The sequence below is a fragment of the Pollachius pollachius genome (assembly GCF_949987615.1).
Source record: "Pollachius pollachius genome assembly, chromosome: 2".
NCBI lineage: Eukaryota > Metazoa > Chordata > Actinopteri > Gadiformes > Gadidae > Pollachius > Pollachius pollachius.
Window position 1 is genome coordinate 2,383,822 of NC_136935.1, and position 23,644 is coordinate 2,407,465.

The 23,644-nt window shown below is 45.0% G+C and overlaps 4 protein-coding genes across 10 annotated transcripts in view; 2 read left to right on the forward strand and 2 right to left on the reverse strand.

Annotated features, from left to right (window-relative positions):
• Positions 1-5,359, forward strand: part of LOC307071242 (vinculin-like) — a 32,127-nt gene extending 26,768 nt beyond the window's left edge. For 3 of the 5 annotated variants that reach the window (XM_079730202.1, XM_079730203.1, XM_079730206.1), the window contains 4 exons: positions 409-576; positions 1,752-1,955; positions 2,406-2,510; positions 3,476-5,359. In XM_079730202.1, the coding sequence (XP_079586328.1) occupies positions 409-576; positions 1,752-1,955; positions 2,406-2,510; positions 3,476-3,622 (624 nt within the window). In that variant the 3' untranslated portion in view covers positions 3,623-5,359. The remainder of the gene's footprint in view (positions 1-408; positions 577-1,751; positions 1,956-2,405; positions 2,511-3,475) is intronic. The other 2 variants (XM_079730204.1, XM_079730205.1) reach the window with 1 other exon arrangement.
• Positions 5,360-5,408: 49 nt separating this feature from the next.
• On the reverse strand, positions 5,409-11,153 carry LOC307092074 (AP-3 complex subunit mu-1-like; the record flags this gene model as incomplete). 2 transcript variants are annotated; one of them, XM_079758959.1, is made up of 9 exons in its annotated part: positions 5,409-6,468; positions 7,474-7,618; positions 8,096-8,303; positions 8,471-8,604; positions 8,982-9,067; positions 9,437-9,574; positions 9,729-9,900; positions 10,354-10,663; positions 11,038-11,153. In XM_079758959.1, 9 exons carry the CDS (start codon positions 11,151-11,153, stop codon positions 6,368-6,370), a joined length of 1,410 nt encoding a protein of 469 aa, XP_079615085.1. In that variant the 3' UTR covers positions 5,409-6,367. The 2 variants fall into 2 exon arrangements, with proteins under 2 accessions (XP_079615085.1, XP_079615084.1); XM_079758958.1 differs by having other exon boundaries at positions 10,354-10,666.
• Positions 11,154-11,350: 197 nt separating this feature from the next.
• Positions 11,351-20,605, forward strand: LOC307070365 (adenosine kinase-like). 2 transcript variants are annotated; one of them, XM_079728805.1, is made up of 11 exons: positions 11,351-11,516; positions 13,323-13,397; positions 14,308-14,361; positions 15,687-15,765; positions 16,188-16,360; positions 16,749-16,857; positions 17,144-17,314; positions 17,597-17,632; positions 18,605-18,719; positions 18,825-18,914; positions 19,031-20,605. In XM_079728805.1, the coding sequence occupies exons 1-11, from the start codon at positions 11,398-11,400 to the stop codon at positions 19,153-19,155; spliced, it is 1,146 nt and encodes a 381-aa protein (XP_079584931.1). In that variant the 5' UTR covers positions 11,351-11,397; the 3' UTR covers positions 19,156-20,605. The 2 variants fall into 2 exon arrangements, with proteins under 2 accessions (XP_079584931.1, XP_079584932.1); XM_079728806.1 differs by lacking the exon at positions 11,351-11,516 and adding an exon at positions 12,233-12,338.
• Positions 20,606-20,618: 13 nt separating this feature from the next.
• On the reverse strand, positions 20,619-21,745 carry LOC307070517 (dual specificity phosphatase 29-like; the record flags this gene model as incomplete). Its single annotated transcript, XM_079729021.1, has 3 exons — positions 20,619-20,839; positions 21,142-21,368; positions 21,561-21,745. The coding sequence occupies 3 exons, from the start codon at positions 21,743-21,745 to the stop codon at positions 20,619-20,621; spliced, it is 633 nt and encodes a 210-aa protein (XP_079585147.1).
• Between the last annotated feature and the right edge of the window lie 1,899 nt (positions 21,746-23,644).

Below are 23,644 nucleotides of genomic sequence, written 5' to 3' on the forward strand. Positions count from 1 at the left end.
TCCCTCCTTCATCTATTGCTTCCTTGATTCATTCCTCTCTTCCTTCCCTCCCTCCGGCCTTTCTCCCTTCCCTCCTTCCTCATTGGCCTCCTTGCTTCCTTCCCTCCTTCCTCGCCTTCTTCCCTACCTTTCTTTCTTTTTGTTCACCCCCCCACCAACCTCTACTATTACCGTCATCCGCCATTTTCCCTTTCTCTCTTTCTTTCTTTCTCTTTCTTTCCTTCCTCCCTTCCTTCCTTCCTTCCACCCTTCCTCCTTTCCTTCCTTCCCTCCTTCCTCATTGGCCTCCTTGCTTCCTTCCCTCCTTCCTTGCACCCTTCCTCCTTTCCTTCCTTCCCTCCTTCCTGGCCTTCTCCCCTACCTTTCTTTCTTTTTGTTCACCTCCCCCCCTCCCATCCCCCCACCCAGCCTGAGGAGGAGGAGGCTGTAGAGGTAGATGATGAAGATGAGTTCACTGATGGTGAGGATGACTATGAGCCAGAGCTCCTGATGATGCCGTCCAACCAGCCTGTCAATCAACCCATCCTGGCCGCCGCCCAGGCGCTGCACCAGGAGGCCCGCAAGTGGTCCAGCAAGGTCCGCGCAAGTGCCTACACACGCAGTCATACACACACACACACACGCACCCTCACATACACACACACACACACACACACATGCACACACAGCTAAGCACACAGTCACACACACCCAGTTACACACACACATACATACACACTCACCTCGGTCCAACTGGATGGGCATAGTTAGAGACATGACACGTTAGATACAAGCGCACACACACACTCACACACGCATGCACACAGCTAAGCACACACTCACATACACCCAGTTACACACCCACAGTTAAGCACACACACACATACACGCAGTTACACACGCTGTTACACACACACACACACACTCACACACACAAACAAACCAAGCAGATACTCATGCGTGTGAAGATATGCTTGCATGCACCTTAACATTGCATGCACCCAGAGAGACACAGGCCGCACCACGACTGCAGCTCGAAGGAGTTTTCTTCCAAGGAACGTAGGATGATGATGATCACCTGCTGGCCCCATCACTGCACTTGTTCCCGCGGGAACAACAATAAGCTCTGGCATCGCCGTAGCGACCCACAACCGGCTGTGGCTGAAGGTGCTACCGTTTATTTATTTTTTCAATGTTGTTTCATTTTGGCAACACACTCAACCCATGGTGGTTAACCTGCGGTTGTGCCGGTGTCGTCGCCGTAGGTTTCAATCAGATGGAGGATTGCTTATTTTGCCTGTTGCACCTGATTCACTGTTAACCGGTGACTACGCACCGAGAGGTTCCCACGCTGCTGTGGACGCTGCTGTTTCAAAAAGGACGGCGGGGACAGTCCGGTCACCGGAGGCACCCGACATAACCTGCACCGTCGCGGTCGATAAACGCTTGTTTTCACATTGCATGCGTCGTGGCATCACCATGGCAGTTTTGCACTGAGAGATCCGAATCTAACCGCTCTGCAAACTGCTACGAAGGCACAGTGGGGGCGTGTCCTCAAATGTTTGATTCTCCCTCGTCCTAATCAAAGGTTTGCGATGACTGTTGGAAAACATGTTGTTCACAACATCGTCCTCAAAACTGTCCGCCCTTCAGCATTTAAAATCATAACGTCGGCCGCATCCGAGAAATAATACCCACGACGACCGCATCCGGCCTCTTGTTCACTCTGTCCCGTCCACGCTGCCCTGCACCCCTTCCCCCTTGTGTCCCAGGGCAACGACATCATCGCGGCCGCCAAGCGCATGGCCCTACTCATGGCCGAGATGTCCCGCCTGGTGCGTGGCGGCAGCGGGAACAAGCGGGCGCTGATCCAGTGCGCCAAGGACATCGCCAAGGCCTCGGACGAGGTGACCCGGCTGGCCAAAGAGGTGGCCAAGCAGTGCACGGACCGGCGCATCAGAACCAACCTGCTGCAGGTGACGGAGCCACGAGCACAGGCGCACGCTGACACACGGGCAGGCAGGAACGTGCACGCACAGAGACACACGCACATGCGCCCGCACACAAGTGTAGACACACACATACACATACACACACACACACACACACACATCGAACATGCACACATACAAAGACACAGTAGTGTGCTAGAACAGCTCATCCACCAACTGGTTTCAGGTTGCTGGTTTCAATCCTACAGTTGGTCTTGCATAAGTGTTGAGCTGACACCTCCTATTACTCTGGAGGACAAGTTGAACCCTTTCCCTGTTCGGCAGGTTTCTTAGGTGTCAACAAAGACCAGCTTCAGTTTATCCAACATCGTCATGTTTCCACCCCACCGGCTGCGTTGGCTATGCATGTTTTCTGTGCTAACGAAAGTCAATCATTCACCGACCGCCAACCCGCGTTCATTTGCCCAACCCCAGGTGTGCGAGCGCATCCCCACCATCAGCACTCAGCTGAAGATCCTCTCCACGGTCAAAGCCACCATGCTGGGACGCACCAACATCAGCGAAGACGAGTCAGAGCAGGTACCAGGCTCGTCTTCAGCCGCCGTTGGCCTTCTCAGTCCCTCCAGAAAAATGCGGCGTTTTTTTGTGATTGTTGCGGCCAAAAATCCTTGATTATGCGGCACGTTTTCTTAAAAAATGCGATGAAATATGCGGCATATTTATGCAATTTTATGCGATGAAATTGCGGGAACTTGCAAAAAATTGCGGGAACTTGCGAAAAATGCAGCTTTTCGATGACGTTCACGTCGCGTAATTACGTCACTTCATAACGTTCCCATGGCGACAGGGGGAAATGGCTGCTGTTGTGTGAAGTAAACGCAACATTTTTCAACTTTCTGCTAAGATATATGTGACTTTTTTGCAACGAAAATGCGTGAATTATGAAATCATGCAAGCCCCGCATATTTTGCGCGGAAATCGGCAATCTATGCGGTGAAAGTGCGGCATATTTGAAAATGCGGCCCCCGCATGAATATGCAAACTTTGGCTGGTTATACGTTGAATTATGCGATCGCATAATCGCGTTTTTCTGGAAGGACTGCCTTGTGTCGTTTTTCCTTTTTATCATGGGTGGGCGCAGTTGTCCCTTTTTCGGGGCGCAAACCCATTTCAAGTTCAGCACATTCCGGCGACCCCAAACTGGAATCTGCTGCTACACGCATCGTTGAAAAAACGTTTTAACTTATTAGTGGTTGTTTGCTTGTGGTTAAAATTGTGTTTGTATATTGGGGGACTTTACAGGATCTTTCAAACCGTATTAAAGGAAGATTGATTTATAATCTGTAAATATTTAAGGGCACATCAAATAAAGTGTGCAACTCTATACCTCTGACTTATAAATCAGCCATCATCCACGACCCCCGTATGCATATCAGGCCACCACAAGTGGGGTCTCAACCCCAAGGCTTGGAAACCCTGGGTCAGGTCACATGGTTCTTGTGTTGATGCTCCCCCCCCCCCCCCCCCCCCCCCCCCCCATCCAGGCCACAGACATGCTGGTGCACAACGCCCAGAACCTGATGCAGTCCGTGAAGGAGACGGTGAGAGAGGCCGAGGCAGCGTCCATCAAGATCAGGACCGACTCTGGGTGCACCCTGCGCTGGGTCCGCAAGACCCCCTGGTACCAGTGAACCACCGAACCCGCCCAGCAACCGGCAGAGCCCAGGGAGTTCAGTTCACATATAAGAGCACCCCACAGATCCTTTGTACAAATGAAACGCACACAAAGGAAGAATGATAGCTCTCCCCTTTGTGAAGAGGAAGCCTGCGAAGTGCAGCTTTCAGTCCGTCCTTTACTTCAGTTTGTGCGTGTGTGTGTGTGTGTGCGTGCGTGCGTGCGTTATCTTTTGGTACTTGGCCTACTGTCAGTTAGTCCTACTCTGTTCCCCGGCTCTTTCGTCTGTAGCTATGGAAATCCATAGGTTAATATTTGACAGTTTTTTTATATATATTTTTGGTATGTTGGGTTACAAGAGTTTATCCAAATCCCAGGTATATATTTTTTGCATGAGACGTTTTTTCTACTTTTAAAGGAGAATTATGAAATATAATATTCACTGAGAAAGAATGTTTACTTTTCGTTGAATGTCATCGGTTTATTATGGTGTACTGTATATATTTAATAGGGATTTATTTTGTTAACATCCTTTGCTGGGAGTTTAGGTACTTTGATCTTGTGCATACCTGGCTGATTGCATTTTGGTCCGTATGTTTACGCTGAATCGTTATACTGCTCTTAACTGAAGATCCATCCGAGAGGTGAAATATGACCTATCAACCGAATTACACTTTGCCATACAATGCTTTTGTTTATTTATTTTCACGATTTATGGGTTTTTTACCTATTTAAAAAATCATATTGCTGAGAAGTGGACATTTTTACTTTTTGGGGGGGCTAACTCCACAGCAGCATTAGCCAATGTTGTTCAATAGTTAGTTCCTTATGGTTCAACATTGCCAAAGGTTTTTTTATTTCATCAACAGTTTATAACCAGGACAACAAATGTTAATATGAACATAGGTCAAGTAAAAGACATTTGACTTAGAAGTAATGTTTCTTTTTTAAAGTTATAGTCGCAATGTGTACCATTTCAACAAACTCGTAGCATAAATGAAAAGACATCGAAATGTGTGTAGTCACTGCTGATCGAGTGATTTTTATAACATATCAATAAAATCACATCTTATTACTGACATATTCTACAAATAAAAAATAAATACCCTGGCAGAGTTATTTCTATTCTTAAAGTCTCCTGCCTTCTTACTGGGAGCTATCTAACACATTGCGACTTCAATACTTTTGTGCTTTACTTTCATACCACCTTTTCCCTTAACATTTTTATGATTTAGCTTTCTCATTTGTCAGAAGCCCATTCTAGAGACGTATGCGTGAGAACCTGGACATCAATGTCTGAATGTTCCCAACAATCATTTGGTTGTGCTTTTTCCAGATTACCGCAATGGTTTTATAACCTTCAAATATGTTCATGTTGCTAACTGGTATATTCATGCAAGTGCTCAATTTGGATTTGCATCAGGCAACTGCAAAAACAAAAAAAATGCCTGACATGTTCAAGATGATAATAACCCATCAAATTGTTATTTTTTAATATCTATTTTAGCATTGCTTCAACCACGTGGTGGTATTACTTTTTTTACATCGGCAGTTTAAGAACAACTGTCAGAGAAAAGTATAAATACGTGTGTCCTTATAAACTTTACTCAACAGGCAGTATTAAAAGGTGGACTGTGGTTTAAGAAAAGGATTTACGTTGGCCTATAAGGATGCAGCAATCGCTAACGTTGAGTCACTGAAATACTCCAACCTTGGATGTCTGCTTCTCGTAGCACTGTCCACACACCTGTGCCTTGGAATAATAAAAATACAAATACTGTTGGACTTCATAGCCTCTTTATTTGACACATTATGCTCTTAACAATGTTATCGCATACTAAAGTACACTTCATGAGCATTGCAGTAAATACGCACACATAAAACATGGGTTCTTCTTATAAAATATCTTAATTTGTCGATAAACAGAGGACATTCCTTGTCCCCGACCCTCCCCAATAAGTGATTGTGCAAAAGCTGTGTTGATTAAGGCTGCATTTCAAGAGTATTGGTTTATAAAAGTAAGGTGAGATTGCCTCCTTAGCATCCTCATTGCGTGTACTTGTAGTCAGAGTGACGAGGTTAGGTCCTACGTGTAATACATAACAGTTCCCCAGCTCTCAAAGGGTGACAAGGGTGCTCTCGATGGCAAACCGACATTCCTGTCAAACCGCAGAGCCAACATTTCTGGGCTGAAATACCTGCACTGACACGGTAAACAAGGGAATGGTGGCCGCTTGGATTCTAGAAAAAAAGCTACTGTATAAAACTGATTGTGTTCAGCTGCAAAAGGTAACAAGGTCTGAAAACATTGACACTGATTTCATGCTTTATGTGCTGAAGTGTGAAATGGCGTCGCTGGCAGGCCGCAGCACAAGTCTTTTAAAGCTTAGTGTTTTCCCTTAGAGCATATAAAATGGGGATAAATAAACTATAAGATGAAGAAAAATAAACTAGTCACAAAACTGTCTCAAAATACCTATTATCTGGTCAAGATAATGCACAGACAAAAAAGAGCATACAAGTATTTTCCCACAATTATTAAGGCTTCCCTTTAAAAGGTTAGAAGTATCATTTGATTCTCTGCAACACTATGAACATATAAGTTAACTTTGGACAACACAAAGTCTTTCATTAATAACAGTGAGCTAGGAGGATACAGAGGGCTTGTAGAACTAACTGACACTTGGAGCGTGAGAAAGTTTCAGTTCCCCATGTTTGGCACATTGGATTGTTGGCTGTCGTCACATCAGCAAGTTGATGCTCAGGTCCTTACTTGGAATTTTCCAGCTTTTGTGACATATTTGACTCCTTTAAAAGGCTTGTACTTCTCTCCATACATGTCCAGTCGGTTCACCTTTAGCCCTGCAACAAAAGAGGTCAGATAAGCTAAGGAAACAATGAGCCATTTGAGTGGACAAAGTCCAGACATTCAAACCCAATGCAAAAATGGTGTATGAATGAATGAAGATAATATCTACAGTATGTTGTGTGAAACAATATCTGTTCTGCTGTCAAACTATACCACACAGAGTAAGACAATGAGCTTTTTTTTTTATTATATCCTTGATGCCATCCGTTATGGGTGTCAGCGACTGATTTGGTTTTCTTGCAGGTAGTGGTTATTCAAGTTGAGTAGGTCCAGTTCAAGGAATAAGTTGCATTGAGACAAATGCATTGCATTTTGACAGGGTCAAGAACTTTTAATACACAAAGTGCAAATGCCTGGACACATTTATTTTATATTTTATCGATATTAGATGTTGATTACTCATTGTTCTCATTCAAATTAAATGTCAAAGTTATAATATAAACTACATATTTTTTTCTGATATAGAGCGGGTTTTTCTTGCAAGTATATTTTAACGGATGTACAATTTATTCATTCCTTAACAGTAAATAAGGTTTCACCTCATTCTGTTTTCACCCCCCTCCCTGCCAGAGGCCTGTCTCTGACCCCCCACTGTTTATTTACCAAATAGCTTATACGATGACACCTTTTGCCTACCCTTACCCCCTCCCGGCCAGACCTCTGTCTCTACCCCCCTATTGTTCTTAAGACGGCCACACACCGGCCTAACCGTTGATGAAACGTTTGGGGGAGCCTCGACGAGTTTGGGAACAAATCTGTTCCGTGGGTTCAGCTCTGATGGAAGCGCGCAGACGGTGTCGGGACCGGTTCAACATGCAAAGTCTGAGAGCGCTACCAGGGATTCAAATTAAGTATGTTTAAATAGTGACTAAACCTAACTAAGGTAAACTTTGACCCCCAAAAAAGAAGGTCAGAAACTTTGAAATGGGGGAGCGATTACCTAAAACTTGGATCATTCCAGCAGGGTAAAAGGAAAGGTTATTTCAAAGTAAGAGTACCCGATATGGCCAGCTGTTGAATTTTGAGGGCGATGTTGATGGAGGGGTTGTCCTCTGGTTTGGGGGCTCCGGCCTGCAGACTGAGGCTGCCCCGCAGGTTAGGAAGCTTCTGGGGGTTCAACCTCCCAATGTCCCACACCAGAACCTACCCCCACATAGACACGCCTTAACAGGTTAACGTTAACATTACTAAAGTATAAAAAAAGTCATCTTATAAACACTGTACTCTGCTGTGATGTAAACATTTGCTAAACCGCTTTTCTTAGCCCATTTCCAACAGGATTAGATTAAAAAAATTAGCACCCCTTTGAACTGAAGCGAGAATCTATTTTTAATCTGGAATCGAGAATCAATTTATTGAATCGAATCGTGGCTCCCCAGAATCGAAAGGTAACACTAGAGCTGGGCGATTAATCGATTTATCGTAATTCAAATTGATGGTCTAAAAATAAGAAAAAAACTTTTTTTTTAAGATTCAAACATGGTAGCGTGCGCAGAAAAAAGTGAGTGTTTAGAGTTTGCCTAAAGTCTGTGGCAACCAAATTCTGCTATTGTTAATCATTGTTAATCTATTAAAATCGATAAATCGGGTTTGGTTTGAAAACCCCCCCCCGGTGGTTACCTTGGTGGCGGGGTCGTAGGTGTAGATGCCCTGCGTGGCCGTGAGGCTGGCACTGAGCACGGCTTTGGGCATGTGGACGGTGATCACAAAGCCCTCCACCGTCTTCCCCATGGTCTGCTTGGGGCCCGCCGTCAGGTCCAGGCGGCCCCCCGAGCCGCTCTCGAAGAAGCTGATGTTCTGCTTCACGTACACGGGGATGGCCACGAGGCTGGGGAGGCAGAGGCTCTGCAGATATAAGAGTACTCCTCTAGGTATCATTGGCCCAGCACGACTTAGTGACTGGTATAATAAAGAAGTGATAATGGACAACTCCTTCCCTGAATGCGCCTGTAAGAAAGGGGTACGGATCGGGGGCCACGGGGGGCGGGCGCTTACTTCTGGGCGTTGACGTGGTAGGACATGAGTGTGAAGTTTCCATCGGGGGGAATGAAGGAGAGGACTCGCTCCGCCTCCCAGCGCTTGAATCTCACACACGGGTGGAAACTCACGTCGTCCAGGAGCCGGGGATTCTGCAGGGCGAGATGGAGACCGGGAGAGACTGTTACAGCGAAGTCCCCGCGTGAGCCGGCTGGATTAGAGCGATCCGGATCACACGAGAATCCAACTAGCCAGGCTTTGAGTCCAGCCCTTGGGCCCGAAACACAGTGGTTCGGACAATCCTAGCGTCCTATGAGGAGCTACGTGATCCACTGTGATTGACACATGGTTCATCCAATAATACCCTGCAAAGTATTTTTAGTGCCGGCCCCTTTGAAAAACAGTTCCAAAGAAGACGTCCCATATGGTTCTGTATAACGACTCACCTGGTACGTCAGGCTAGCGGGTTGGAAGGAAAGTCATTCGACAATAAACGAATATCTAGAATGATGGGAGAAGGGGAACCCACCATAAAAGAGAGAGTCAGATCAGGCATCCCAGAGAGCTTGACGCAGGCTTCAATTACACCCTGTATTTCAGCAAACACCGTCGTACCTGTGGACCAATCACAGGCACACAAAATAATGAACATAAAAAAAGTTTAGACAAAGCATAAATCATGCATAGAAATATGCATAGAAATACATCAAAAGTAAGAAAATGGGTGACCACAGCATATTGAATAACAACCCTGCTTTTTCAATTTAAACCGGACCATAAGCTGTGCTCACTGCGTGATTGTAAATGTAAAATGCTTGTGTTTGTTTCTTATCTATCGGCTCTGCTTCCCCGTGCTGTGTTATCTAGCAGCCCTGTGGGTTACCGATTAGCCCTGGCTTTAACTGAACAGAGGAGGGTTGGTTGCTCTGCTTCGAAAGGAACTGCCACAACATTACTGTACCGGATAAGGAAGGTATTTCCTACCTGACTTGTCCACTATGGCGTCGATCTCCTCTATCACGTCGAAATAAGCCTCATTATTGGTGTATTTTACACCAGAGCGCCTCCATGGGATGGTGGACAACTGGCCCGATGGTAGCCTTTCTTCAAAATTACTAGTTCCTGGAATAAAACAAATAAAAGTATTTAGCGTAGAAACACAGAAAACCAAAGAATAGACAAGTAGAATCAACTATTGCTATTGTATCAAATAGAATGGATATGTAATTGCGGAGAACGCTGGATCATGTGTGGGCTGAGGTGAAGTTCTGTGGACCTGTGAGGGTGTTGACCATGGTTCTCAGAATGGTGGGAGGCCGGATCATCTCCTTCAGGATGTTGGACTCTGTAGCCAGAGGGAAGCCGTTGTCCAGCATCTCCTCCAACAGCTCGTAAACCGTCACCACGTTGTCCTTAATCACCGTCTCCGAGCATTCCCCAAAATAATCCTGGGAAAATAAAATAATATATGCATATATTATATATATATATATATATATATATATATATATATATGAAATAGCACATAGTAAGGCTGGTTTATGTAGAGAGAGCATAAACTTAAGTTAGTTTATAGTTTATAGAATAGTTTATGTATATTACATATAGTAATCATATAGAGTAGAGCAGACTTTCACATCAGCAGATGCTTTTATATAAAGTGGCTCACTGTGAATTTAGACAAGCCATCAATGGGCAAGTAGTGTCTGGGTAGCTTGCAGCCAACTGGGTTTCTATCCTTGTGTGCTTTTAACAAGCCCCCCAAGGATAGAAATACTAAGCAGTGAAAGTAGGTGTCACATCAACACACACCAACTTGGCAAATATTGCCAGTCAACGCAATATAATTTCATCCCTATGGCAAAAACACAGAGTGAGACACACAATAAGCTTGGGCTGACCTGAAACGTCTCGACCACTCTGTGCAGGAACTCGATCACGAATAGCGGGGGGGCCTCCGTCTGGATGACCGACAGGAAGAAGAGCCTGTCCCGGTAGATGCTGATAAGGTAGTGGTGCGGGGTCGGCAGGACGGGCGGGACATCCTCTGGCTCTGCAGCCTTGTCCTTCGCTTCGAAGAAGTAGTCGCAAACACTGCGGCCGATGACGCTCTTCCAGTGCTTCTCCAGGAAGATATCTCCCGAGTGGTTAATCAGAAACAGGCTGTGGATCATTTCAACTGCAACAATGGGGAGGCTGTCAAGGTTGTGGCTGCTGTCACATAGAGAGGGAGAGAGGGAGGAGGAGATGAGGAAGGGAATATACAAGTTATAGAAGAAGTGTCACAAGCACGTTGAAATCACCAATCGTTTACTACTGCATTAAACATGTACGATGAATGCATGCATTCAAAACATAAAGTAAAAAGCCAGTCTGACGAGTTGCAACTTCAAAATATGAAATTGAAAACGCAGGTAAGTTAGACAGCTGGCAACTATATTAGTCAACAACGAGAAATACATCCGACTTTCGGTCCACAACCGGAATGAGGACAAAAACATTAAATTCCACTCCATAACCAAAGGACGTCACTGGAAGATAGGTGACTTATTACAACTTGGCATAACAAATGCATAAAGTTATACCTGCAGGAGTCGATGGACGATGTTGTGGCAATGTGGCACTTTTTCAACTGACCATTCATAGTGGCCACGGAGAAGCCTGAACTATTAGGCAAGCTAAAACAACATGAGCAATACATCAACTCAATTTTAGATTATAGCATTTTTTTTATTATATACATCAACCATGCTATAATACAGCAATTCAAATTGATTTGAATGAACACAAAATAATGGACGAACCGCGAGCGGTTTACTTTAGATCGGGCAATGCCGAGGCCAGCTCAACACCGGTTCCACAGGAAGGCGCGTGTCCGTTATCCGTCGATCGGGATCGTTATTCATTTCATATAAGCTAATCGAAACGCGGAGTAACCATCAAGCATGGCTCCAAAGTCAAGGAAACAGAGACATTCGGAGGAGAAAGAGAAGGTACAAGTCACTCCTCCAAAGAAACAAAGACTCTCAGAAGAGAAGAAGCCAGACTCTCCGGCCGAACTAAGGTGATACTAATAAACATTTCAGGGAACGAAGCCTTCCCTTGGTTGCTTTGTGTTGTATTGCACTCGCACGTAAATCACTATTTATATAGCGATCGCCTACCAAGTTAGGAGGAGCTGTTTTAGTGGTGCTAGTGAACGAGTCACTTAGTGGGGAATTGCACGCAGTCTGCAGCCGGGCGTTTGTGGAGCTCCCACGTGGCTTGTGTTGTGCAGGAGTCGCTAAAGTTAGTTATGGGAGACAGTGAATACACGTCGTGTCTTCAAAATGACCTTTCAAGCAATGTTCGCCGTAGTCGCATTGCTTTGTAAAAGCGTGCACGCTGAAGGTCAACACATGTGTAGTTACCGCGCAGCGGGGCGCGCTCCCGTCCTGTTTGAACGACTCAATGCATGACCGGACCGCGTTGTTCTTCTTCGACATTATCTGTGTGTCGGGGAAGAATAACGTTGTAAGTTTACTGTAACGTTCAGACATGTAACATAAGCATGCCCCAATGTCATCAGCTAGACGTGAATCGCCGTGTCATTAGATTGTCTAAGAATGATTCAACCGCATGGAGTTTTTTATATTGACGATCGATTGAATAAATAAATAAGTACACAGCTATCAGGCAGCGATATGATTTCGTCGCTCCTCCTTCAGCTCCGATTGGTGCGGGGGCGGGGCTACTTCGTGTAGACACATGTCGATCCGTGCGGCACGCAGAGATGAAATAAGGAGTTTTTTGTGTTCCGAGCTCTTTTGGTCTCAGAATTTGTGCCGCTCCACAAGTCTGTCAGCGTCAGATATTTTAGAAATAGGGACACCATGTCAGCTCCAAGGTAAGCTCTCCCCTACAAATTGGGGGTTGATTTGATAAGTGGAAACATTTGTCTTTCGAGATGGACATGTGCAGCGGCTGAAGGCATAGTGACATCTCGCCCCTGCCGGTGTTATTACTTAGACAAGCTCAGTGATGACTTGATAAAAAGGCTAAGAAAAGCACGATTGGAACCATTTTCTGTATACATGGATAACCAGGGTGTGGCATCAGGGACGTGGTGGTTGTTTATTATGCTGAAATTGATTAGAGTTACCTGGTCTGTAGTCAATATTATAACGTTGTTTTCCAGTACCAATTGCATCAATGAATCCATATGGAACTGCTTTTTATGTGTCAAAATGGACTTGAGCAGAACAAACCGATCCTATGTTTGAGTGTTGGTTGAGCACATCATGTGCCAAGCATGTGCATATGGTTGGTTTCGCCTCAATGGGTTTAACCCAAATGAGAGAACAAGAGTACATTCAGGGATTCATTTCTTTGCATTACACGTTTCATGTTTACACCCTTGAGTCACAAGGGTGTGCTGTGGTTCTTTCCTTTTTAAGCTCATTATTTTGTTCCACTCAAAGGGGAAATATGAATGTATCCTCTCTTATATTTGAATGAGTTTCCATTCCCGTTCACACACGCTCAGTTCTTTGCACACTGTAATGGAACAGTCAGACCTCTCATTTCGAGCTCTGGTTGGTTTTGCCTGAGGGCAAATGCAGTCTTTTGTAAGGTTTTTTTCTTATGTCATCATGAATTTGTGCGCCATGTCACCCTGTAACCGGATCTGAGGGACGGAGCAAAAATGTTGTATTGCAAGTGTTGATGATGTAAATGCAAATGTAGTAATGCATGAATCAAACAAGACGTGTGTGTATTATGCCATCCTCCTTGGCATAAAACCTTTCTATGCGGATGCAACCGTAGGCTGCTGCTGTCATTTTTATGTATATTTGTTTTACAAATGTCTTTATTTTTTGTGTGTTTCTAGCCCCAACTCTCTGTTCGGGATGGGAAACCCCCTGCTGGACATCTCAGCTGAGGTGGACAAGGATTTCCTCGACAAGTGAGTTACACACCTGAACGTGGTCCCCTATGTTGAGGGAATAGAGAGAGCCACTCTTATGGGCAATGTTGAGCCAGGCTCTGTTGCAGATATTATCTGTTTAGTAATTAGAATTTGTGTGTGTGTGTGTGTGTGTGTGTGTGTCGCCATTCCCTCTGATCATCCCCACTGTTCTATCATTGGGTTGTGGGACAGGTCCATGTGTGCATGCATGCACTGTAAGACATCGCCTTACCGTTGACTTAACGCATCTTGGAATCCTCTTTTAATGACTGCTGCCCTGCTCTGCTAAGTGCAGTGCCATACATTTGGTTCATCCCCAGAATGAAAGCCTTTGTTTTATAAGAGATGCTAAATTGAGTTAAAACCTGGGGCAACAACCAACATTTGACATCTGGAACAAAGAGTACGAGAGTTTTTGCATTCAATTTGTTTTTTATGCCATTTATTTTAAGCAACGGCTGGTTATTACAAAGTGGCCGGTGGCTTGATGCTGTAAATGCTCATGTTGGAATTGGGTTGGGTTTCTTCTCTATATTTTAATTTTGGGTGATGTGAGGGTAATCCATGCCGGTTGGGGCAGGCCCGTTCTGGTTTTCTCCGGCGCCTGGCTAGCCAGGAATTGAAAGGTGCAAAGGGCTCCAGCAGGTTTACGCTCAAGAGTCCATCCAACCCGTTGTGTAAATGCCTGGATTAGCCTCAAACCCACCCCCTCTCCTCCATACTTGACCAGTTCTAATTCACTCACGCATGAGGATAATGCTGGACTTACATGGCACTCTGATCACCGTGTGTGTGTGTGTGTGTGTGTGTGTGTGTGTGTCCCTAATATTTCATCCCGTAGGTTCTGTAAAATGATGTGTATGTTCTGCCCTCTGTGTAACTGATCTTTATGTTCTGCCCTCTACAGGTTTGGACTGCAGCCCAATAACGCAATCCTGGCAGATGAGAACCACAAAGCGCTGTTAGTAACTCCTCTATTGCATTAAACTCCCCTGGATTTTATGTTACTTCCCTGTATCTTAAAGAAGTAAGAAACAGTACTCTTAAAAGTACTCTTAAAGATTTGATCTTTGTCTACACTAAATGCAACACTAAATGTAACAAAGAATGGCAAATTAAGGAATAGCGAACTGTAAATGAACACGTTGTTTGTCAAGCAAAATGGTAAGGGGAAAGAAAAGTCTGTCAAAGGGAGACGCTTGGTCCTCGGTTTAATCCACTTCGATCTGGAATAGGCTAGACAAAACAGGCAAGCTCCAGAACTAATCACGTTCGAGCTCGGTTTGATGACGCAGCCAATAGATGGCCCCAAAGGGAGTGGGAGGCCATTCGGCCAATTGCAGAATTGGAATCCCCAAATGCCTCCTGTGACTAGAGAGAAGTTTTAGGTCAGAAAACAAATATTTACCAGAAGATAGCGTGTGCGTGTGCGCGTGTGTGTGTGTGTGCGCTGTCCACGCATATGGTCGCACATGTCATTTTCACATGTTGTCTATTTGTTTAACAAACTATGCTGCTCTGCCAGTGTGTATAGTATATAAGTAAGCTAGTCCTTGTCTCCCATGGCCATGCCCCAGTATGTGTGTTATAGGAAATGAGGGTAATGTATCTGCTTTATTCTGTAATTCCCCAGTAAAGCTGGTTTCACAGAGTATTAAGGGTACCGTTAGTTCTCGGAAGAACAGGTAATTTATATAATCAACTGAAAATGCTCTTGGCCCCTGAAAGCCTAGGGCTCTTCACAAGACGGCTTCATCATCCCAAGTTGGTGCGGTATCCCTCCCTGTAGTGACCAAAAAGATAATTCCAATGATAAAAACATAATCTACCAAAATCTAGGTCCACTGTACTGCAAACACGTAGCGGAGCAATGGGACCAATGGCATCAGTTCTCAGGAGATCACGCCCCTTCCTCCCTCGCGGCGGTCAGTCCCAGATGTCTCATCTCTGCAACCTCTGCCTTAGTCTCAGGACCTTAGCAGCAGTGGGGCCGCTGGTTTCGCTTCCTCCCTCCTCCAGACACACAGCGCGCCCACAGTCCCCGAGTACACGAATCAGCACCAGTAGAAGTTCAACGTGAGAGACGGACAACACCAAAGGGATATTTTTACGGGAAATCTCGACGTAAACTTTTCATGGAATAGTTTATCTGCCAATGCTACTGTAGAGTCAGGACTCTAACGTAACAGGCAGCCGGGGTAATCTAACAAGTGTCTGTAAAGCGTTGGTGAGGGGGCTCCTGGCCTCCTTCTCCTCCCCCTCACTCTGCTCCCCTTCTGTCTCCAGGTTCGAGGAGCTCATCGGCAAATTCACGGCGGAGTACCACGCCGGGGGCGCCACCCAGAACTCCATCAGAGTGGCACAGGTGGGCGTCGCCCACCACCACACCTGCTCCGCCGGGTTGATTAGCACGCTCCCATAGCTGTAGCCAAGTGTAAAGGGATGCTTTAGACGGTGAAAACTGACTGCTTTAGCTACCGCGTCAGTCGGAGGTAAACTAAAAACAGCTTTGGTTGGCCATGCCTACTGCCCCCAAACATGGTTGATAATTCCTGCAACAGATTCTTGCCATCTGGGAGTTTAATTTACTGGGAGATGAAGATAAAACACAAGGCTGGCTTGTGTTTCGTAAAAATGAGGGAAATGTTTTTACTGTAAATGATGGACTGCTGCCCCAAGTGGGAACTCCACTTACTGGAGGCAGGGGCTGGCCTCCTAGTGGCCTAGCCATACAGCTTCATACAGTTCCACCGTACTGAGATCCTGTCGCTCGCTGCTGCCCCCCAGTGGATGATCCAGAAGCCCGACAAGGTGGGCACGTTCTTCGGCTGCATCGGCAAGGACAAGTTCGGGGATATCCTGAAGAAGAAGGCGCTGGAGGGAAACGTGGACGCCCACTACTACGAGCAGGACGTGGAACCCACCGGCACCTGCGCTGTGTGCATCACCGGGGACAAAAGGTTAGACCCAAAATAACCCCCGGCACACGCTGTCCTCCACCGCTGTTAACACCAGGCTGATGTCCCCGTGTCCCGTTACTCCGCTCCCAATCAGGACTCTGGAGGTGCAGTGTGTGTGATTCGGTGACTTCTCGTGGTGAGGTTGCAGATTGCAACCAACTTAATATGAAAATACGGCTTTTCTATTTTCATTTGATTATACACCAATTAAGACACTTGAGTTGATGGAACATCATTGATATGATGTTCAATTTCTGCCAGGTCCGTCCCGCTCGATGCCACTGAATTATGAACACTGCACCTTTTAACCATTATACATGACATCTGTTCATCACACGTTGCTTACTCATTTATTCATTCCCCCCCTGTCTTTCACTCTCACTCTCAGGTCTCTGGTTGCTAACCTAGCGGCGGCTAATGCCTACAAGAAGGACAAGCATCTGGACCTGGAGGAGAACTGGGCGCTAGTAGAGAAAGCTAAAGTCTACTACATTGCTGTAAGTAGGGTTGCAATGACTATGCTCTAACGAATAAAAGACATACTGAACATTTTAATACTAGGAACAATATGGTAATGGTTTATGGAAAGGGAGCAACGACATGCAAAAAGGACACTGAAATTCAGAAGGGCAGATTGAAAATAATCCTTTAGTCTGTATTATTCACTGCATCGGACCTATGGAAGGGATGCAATAAAAAAAAAAAGTGATAAAACCGACGGGACAAAATGATGTCCTCTGCCCTGTTGAAACGTCCAATCACCGTTCCATGGTTTCCCCTAAGGGTTTCTTCCTGACGGTCTCCCTGGAGTCCATCCTGAGGGTGGCCAAGCACGCGGCCGAGAACAACAAGGTGTTCTGCCTGAACCTTGCCGCTCCCTTCATCTCCCAGTTCTTCAAGGACGGCCTCATGCAGGTCATGCCCTACGTGGACGTTCTGTTCGGGAACGAGACGGTGCGTCCGGATGGCCCACAGCACCACGTCTGCACGCCAAACTGGTCCTTTGATAGTTAATAGTAATGATATTAATGTTCAATGTGTTCGAATTGATAACGGGGTGACTAAAAGCAGATTGCAACGGCAATAAAAAGGCAGTAATTTGAGACTGATGAGCATTTATTTGACATCAATAAAGAAAAAAAGACAAGAAAAAAAAGAGGACTAAACGGTTAACTGTAGTAATCAGACAAATACTGGATCGTCATGATTTCATATTAATGCTATATTCATTTTCAGGAGGCTGCTGAGTTTGGCAAAGCGCTAGAATTCGAGGTGAGTGAATCAGTGGTCTCGATCAAACCTTAAATGGCATCCACACTGTGCTGTCATTCATTAGTTACTGCTGGCGCTTACCCTCTAGTTTCTGTTGTTAAAAGACTGGTGTTGCTTACCTTCATGTTTCTGTTTACTGACTGCTTGTGCTTACCTTAATGTTTCTGTTTACTGACTGGCGGTGCTTACCTTAATGTTTCTGTTTACTGACTGCTGGTGCTTACCTTAATGTTTCTGTTTACTGACTGCTGGTGCTTACCTTAATGTTTCTGTTTACTGACTGCTGGTGCTTACCTTAATGTTTCTGTTTACTGACTGCTGGTGCTTACCTTTGTGTTTCTGTTTACTGACTGCTGGTGCTTACCTTTGTGTTTCTGTTTACTGACTGCTGGTGCTTACCTTAATGTTTCTCTTTACTGACTGGTGCTTACCTTCATGTTTCTGTTTACTGACTGCTTGTGCTTACCTTAATGTTTCTGTTTACTGACTGGCGGTGCTTACCTTAATGTTTCTGTTTACTGACTGCTGGTGCTTACCTTAATGTTTCTGTTTACTGACTGCTGGTGCTTACCTTAATGTTTCTGTTTACTGACTGCTGGTGCTTACCTTAATGTTTCTGTTTACTGACTGCTGGTGCTTACCTTTGTGTTTCTGTTTACTGACTGCTGGTGCTTACCTTTGTGTTTCTGTTTACTGACTGCTGGTGCTTACCTTTGTGTTTCTGTTTACTGACTGCTGGTGCTTACCTTAATGTTTCTCTTTACTGACTGGTGCTTACCTTAATGTTTCTGTTTACTGACTGGCGGTGCTTACCTTAATGTTTCTCTTTACTGACTGGCGGTGCTTACCTTAATGTTTCTGTTTACTGACTGGTGGTGCTTACCTTATTGTTTCTGTTTACTGACTGGTGGTGCTTACCTTAATGTTTCTGTTTACTGACTGGTAGTGCTTACCTTTGTGTTTCGGTTGTAGACTGCGGACGTCGAGGAACTAGCCAGGAGGGCCCAGGCTCTGCCCAAAGAGAACACTAAGCGTCCCAGGGTGGTGGTCTTCACTCAGGGGAAGGAGAAAACCATCGTGGCTCAAAGTGAGAAATACTTCTCGTTATCCCCCCCCCCCCTTTTGCCTTTGGTTTTGTCGTGCAGTTCTGGCGTTGTTTCGATATACACTAATGCTTTGTTTTTCTGTCCAGGCGACAACAAGATGGATACATTCCCCGTGCTGAAGATTGACCCCAAGGATATCGTTGACACAAACGGCGCTGGTGATGCCTTTGTAGGCGGTAAGTGTGTGTCTTTGTGTTTGTGTAGGTGTCTGTTTGGTGTGTGTGTGTGTGTGTGTGTGTGTGTGTGTGTGTGTGTGTATCATACCCACCTGACCTCCTTGGGCCTCCACCAGGGTTTCTGTCCCAGCTGGTGCAGGAAAAGCCCCTAGAGAAGAGCGTGGAGGCGGGTCACTATTCGGCCAACGTGGTCATCAGGCGCTCCGGCTGCACCTTCCCCGAGAAGCCAGAATTCCACTGAGGGTCCGTCCGTCCGTCCGTTCGTCCGTCACTGTCGTATCACTCGTGTTCCCAGTTCGCCTCAAGCAACCCTCTTACAAATCTGACCTCATGTGGTTCAGGGCCTGTGTTAAACCTCCGCCATCATCCAACAAACAGCGATCCGTCCCTCTGTGTGTGTGTGAACTGCTTGTTGAAGTACCCGTCTTATCATCCATGCCGCTGCGTCTGCTAGGGGCCACTTTGGGTTGTTACACCAGCAGTCCAGGGAGATGGTCTGCAGCAGAGGTTATACCAAAACAGAAATATGGGGAACCTTGCAGGCTGTAAAACCATTGCTGGACCTATTGAATCTCAGTGGGAAAAATGGCATTCATTTGTTCATATCGTATATTTTGTTGAGACGATAAGTGAGTTTTTGATAGTAGTATGAGGCTCTGACACTGCCAGCCACTGTGTTTATTGTGCACAGTTGCATTCAAGCCGTTCCCCTTGTGCTTTCTGTGACAGCAGAGTAATTCCATGAGGGGGTAATGACCTTAATGATAACATTGTGATGTTATGCATACAGTATTGAGCTCTAAAGGAATGACGCGGGCTACGATTTTTTTTCATTTACTCATGACTGGTTAACCTTGTTACTCAGATAGGTTTTAATGGGCCAGTGGGATGCCAAATTGGTTCCCTTTTTCTAAAGCACACGTTTCGATTTGTATGACTATATTTGTACTTAAAAGGTGTGCGAGCTAAGCTTTGCACACTAGTTCCCTGCAGACCAATGAGCTGCTTTAATTGTGTTTGGCTTTGTCCTACGTTCCGTTTAAGAGAGTTGGTCTGTACGATTTAATTTTCCTCAACTCTTCGTACGGCGAAGGAGCATCTGTCGATTCGGATACCTTTTTTAATTCATTTTATTTTTACTTAAGTTTGCTGAGGCAAGATGTCCACAGTCATATTTAACTACATGGAAGTTACTCGTCGTCTTTGCTCAGCACAGTGCAAGAGAGCTGTGCCCATCTCGCCTTGATAGCCTTTTTTTCTTCTGCCTTAAAAGACTGAAAAACCTGCGAGTGTGACTCGTTTGTCTACATGTCCTCAAAATACCCGGAATGGAAGGTCTTTTATTTTGTTAGATGCTAGCCTATGTTACGGTCTTTTCTTAAACTGACAAAGAATGCTTATTTACGATAAGAATAAGTAGTTGGTCAAACTGATCATTTGTTATTTTTTAGAAATTCATATTTTGGTAAATTTGTTTCTGCAGTTTTTAAATGGTAGGCTGTTAAAATCCTAAACTTTAAAAAAAATCACATTTCTGTTGGATAATGAGGGATATCTTCGGGTGAGGGTTCAATTTGAAACAAATTATTTAAGGATGTAACTTCTGTGGGCATCATGCTTTAGTGGAAAAAGAAATCCAAGGACATGCATACAAATTGTCACTGCAGTTGGAAATGGTGTCGACAATATTAAACCCATGGAAAGTTATCGGTCTGGCGTCTTCTTTTCACTGAGCCTCTCCTCCTGCAAGGCAATGTCCAACGCTCTCAGCTGCCTCAGGAAGCCGTGATTGGGCAGAATGCACCGCCGCTGGCGCACATGCTCAATAGCACCCACCACGCTCAGGCCTTGCTCCATCATCAGGTACGCCAGGACCAACGATGCTGACCGACTGCGCCCCATTACACAATGGACCAGCACCTTGCCTAGGGCCCCCCAGCGCACACACACACACACACACACACCAATTAGCTTTACATAGGCAATGTATGTGCATTCAAAGGTACATAGCTTTGGGTCTCGCTCAATCACTAGAGTAACATAATAAGCAGGTATGGGTGGCCAAAGCATGAATGGAACCCACTAGCACTAGTAGTAAAGATGGATAGAAAAGTGCCTAGTGATGTAACTTTTATCTATCAATCAACAACTATTAAGAGATCAAAAAAGGGAATAAAATAATTCGCCTATTTCCTGAAGGCATAACACATCGGTTCACTAGGCCTACTCTGTGGATCCTGAACAGCGCCGTGGATGAAGTGGCAGGCAGGACCGAAGAACTGGGCGATGTTGAAGGTGGGCTTGTCATCGGCATCGAGCCCGTAGTATTGGATGTCCATGTCGTCTCGGTAGTAGTCGGCGCCGGTCGATACGTTGTTCCACTTGCCTTCCGCTGCGTTCAGGATGTGCGTGATGCCCATGCTCTTCAGAGCAGCCCGCTCCAAGGCTGTTTTCCTGCGGACAGAGAGACTTCCCTTCATGAACTGAAATAACAGATTATTCATTATCCTTATTAAGCAGGCAGGGGATGGGCCATCTTGCTCAAAGATGCATCATGTACTGTGCGGATGTGGGGTCCTACGCTTTGATGCCTCGGATAGGAGCCGCAATCAATGTGCGTGTTCATGCAGGCCTAGTTCTACTCACTCATCTCCTATGTAGATACCGGGCCAAACTTCGTTGACGTGTGTGTACTGGGCTCCAGCGCCCGCCCAAAACATCTGCTCCAGGTCCAGCGTCCCGGGCGTGATGTAGTCGCTGTTGGGGTCCACACGCACGGCTTTGTACGGGTTACCCCCGCAGCGCGGCTTCACCCCCACGCAAGAAGACATGATTGTCGCCGCCTGCCACCACCAGAACCCTTGACCGTCTACCGTAATATGGCTCTTCCTTAAGTGCTGGGCAGATGTCTGATATTGGCAGCGATTGACGTCCTACCTGGACAGGTTACAAAAACAATCACAACGAAGATGAATTAGTTGTGGTATAGTGTTGGTAAAAGGTTATATATTTAATCAATTTCTCTAGCGGCGAATGTTTTATGAAAACGTACCTCTATGTAGCCTACAATAAATGTCGTTTTAAGTTGTCTATAAAAAATGTTAGAATATACAGAAAGCAGCACGATACCTTTCCTCTTCTACGTGCACTTCTCGGAGTGTGTTTGTCACTGTAGAGCCCCCTCTATCCGTTTTGGTTCCGTACAGAATGACGGGTCAGGAATGGTAACGGCCCCTCCGCTCGCATGTGCAGGACGATATATTTAGGCAACGAGGACAAATCCTGACCTCTGCAACCTGCAGCTCAGAAGGGAAAGTGTCTCCCTTCTCTCTCTCTCTCTCTCTCTCTCTCTCTCTCTCTCTCTCTCTCTCTCTCTCTCTCTCTCTCTCTCTCTCTCTTCATTATCTGTCTGTCTCTGACACACAAACAAACACTTATTGACTGGTTTATAACACTTACTGTGAAGATTAGGCCTACGCACACCACCACTCTGATGCAGTCCGCAACTGACACACTAAAGTTCCCAGTTGATCACTTACATCACAGACACAGTATGCGCCTGCATTGTAATCATCAAAATGTGAGCAATGTTTCAACAGGTGTGAGGATCACTGTGTGTGTGTGTGTGTGTGTAGGGGGGTTATACCTAACTAGGTTACAGTCACGGTACAGAATAACACTTAATAATAACGGTACATGAATGAACCATTAATTAGCAGTAATAAGTATTATTATACAGCATTTGCGTAGGGTTTAGTGTAAGTGTTAGTTAGTGGTTGAGGGACAAGGTCAGGGTTGGAGTGAGTGGATTAGGGTAAGGGTTAACCCTAACCCTGAAATAATGACATGACTGGTTAACATGAACACCATAAGCTTTGTTAACAGGAACACCATTAGTAAATGCTATTTAACGGTTAGTTAATTCTTATAACTGCGTAAACAAATCTTAATTAATGGTAATTGAGTGAACCCTTATTGGAAAGTCTTACTGAAATAACTATTCAATGAGACCTCCTCCTCTTTCCCCTCATTGATTTAACTTAACTTGACTTAACTTAAATTTCAAATGAAGAGCATGTGATTTAGAGTTTGCTGTCTGTATTATTGTTTATAAAAGAATGTTGATTGTGGATCGCTAATGGTTTTATAATGCAGATATCCCAAGAACAAAATCATTTGATTTTAGTTAGATTTAATAATGTGAATAAATATTAAATAAATAGTATTTTGGAAAACAACGGAGAGTATAAAGAGTAATAAGTCTGTAAATTAAACATCAATATATAATTGTTTAAGGGTGTTGGTAATCCACTTTTTGATTGGTACACTGTTCATCTCTGTCATTTTGCATATGTCTATTTGTCTAGAGTTAAGGCATGCAGAAAATGTGTATGTGTGCAGAAGACAGGTGTTAGTATGTTTACGTCTGTGACCTTTTTTGCCATATATAAAGTATGCATGCGAGTAAGTATGCAAATCCATGTGCCTGCACAGATGTCTGCATGCTAGATTACCGTGCACTCAGGTTATTGTTTGAATTTAATATTCTATATATTCTGCATATAATCTATCCAATTAACGCAAGACAAAGGTTTAATAGAAAAAGGTTTTATAGAAAGAGATATTGACTAAACAATGACCCTGAAATATGTGTGGTTGTATGTGCAAATCTTACAGACAGTCATGATAGTACCGATTTGCATGTAAGCATTTTCTGGGGCAATGATTTG

Coding starts and splice junctions, on each gene's coding strand:
- LOC307070365 (XM_079728805.1), top strand. CDS start 11,398: ATGGCTCCAAAGTCAAGGAAACAGAGACATTCGGAGGAGAAAGAGAAG. Junction 13,398..14,307: donor GACAAGGATTTCCTCGACAA/GTGAGTTACACA, acceptor TGCCCTCTACAG/GTTTGGACTGCAGCCCAATA. Junction 15,766..16,187: donor ACTCCATCAGAGTGGCACAG/GTGGGCGTCGCC, acceptor GCTGCCCCCCAG/TGGATGATCCAGAAGCCCGA.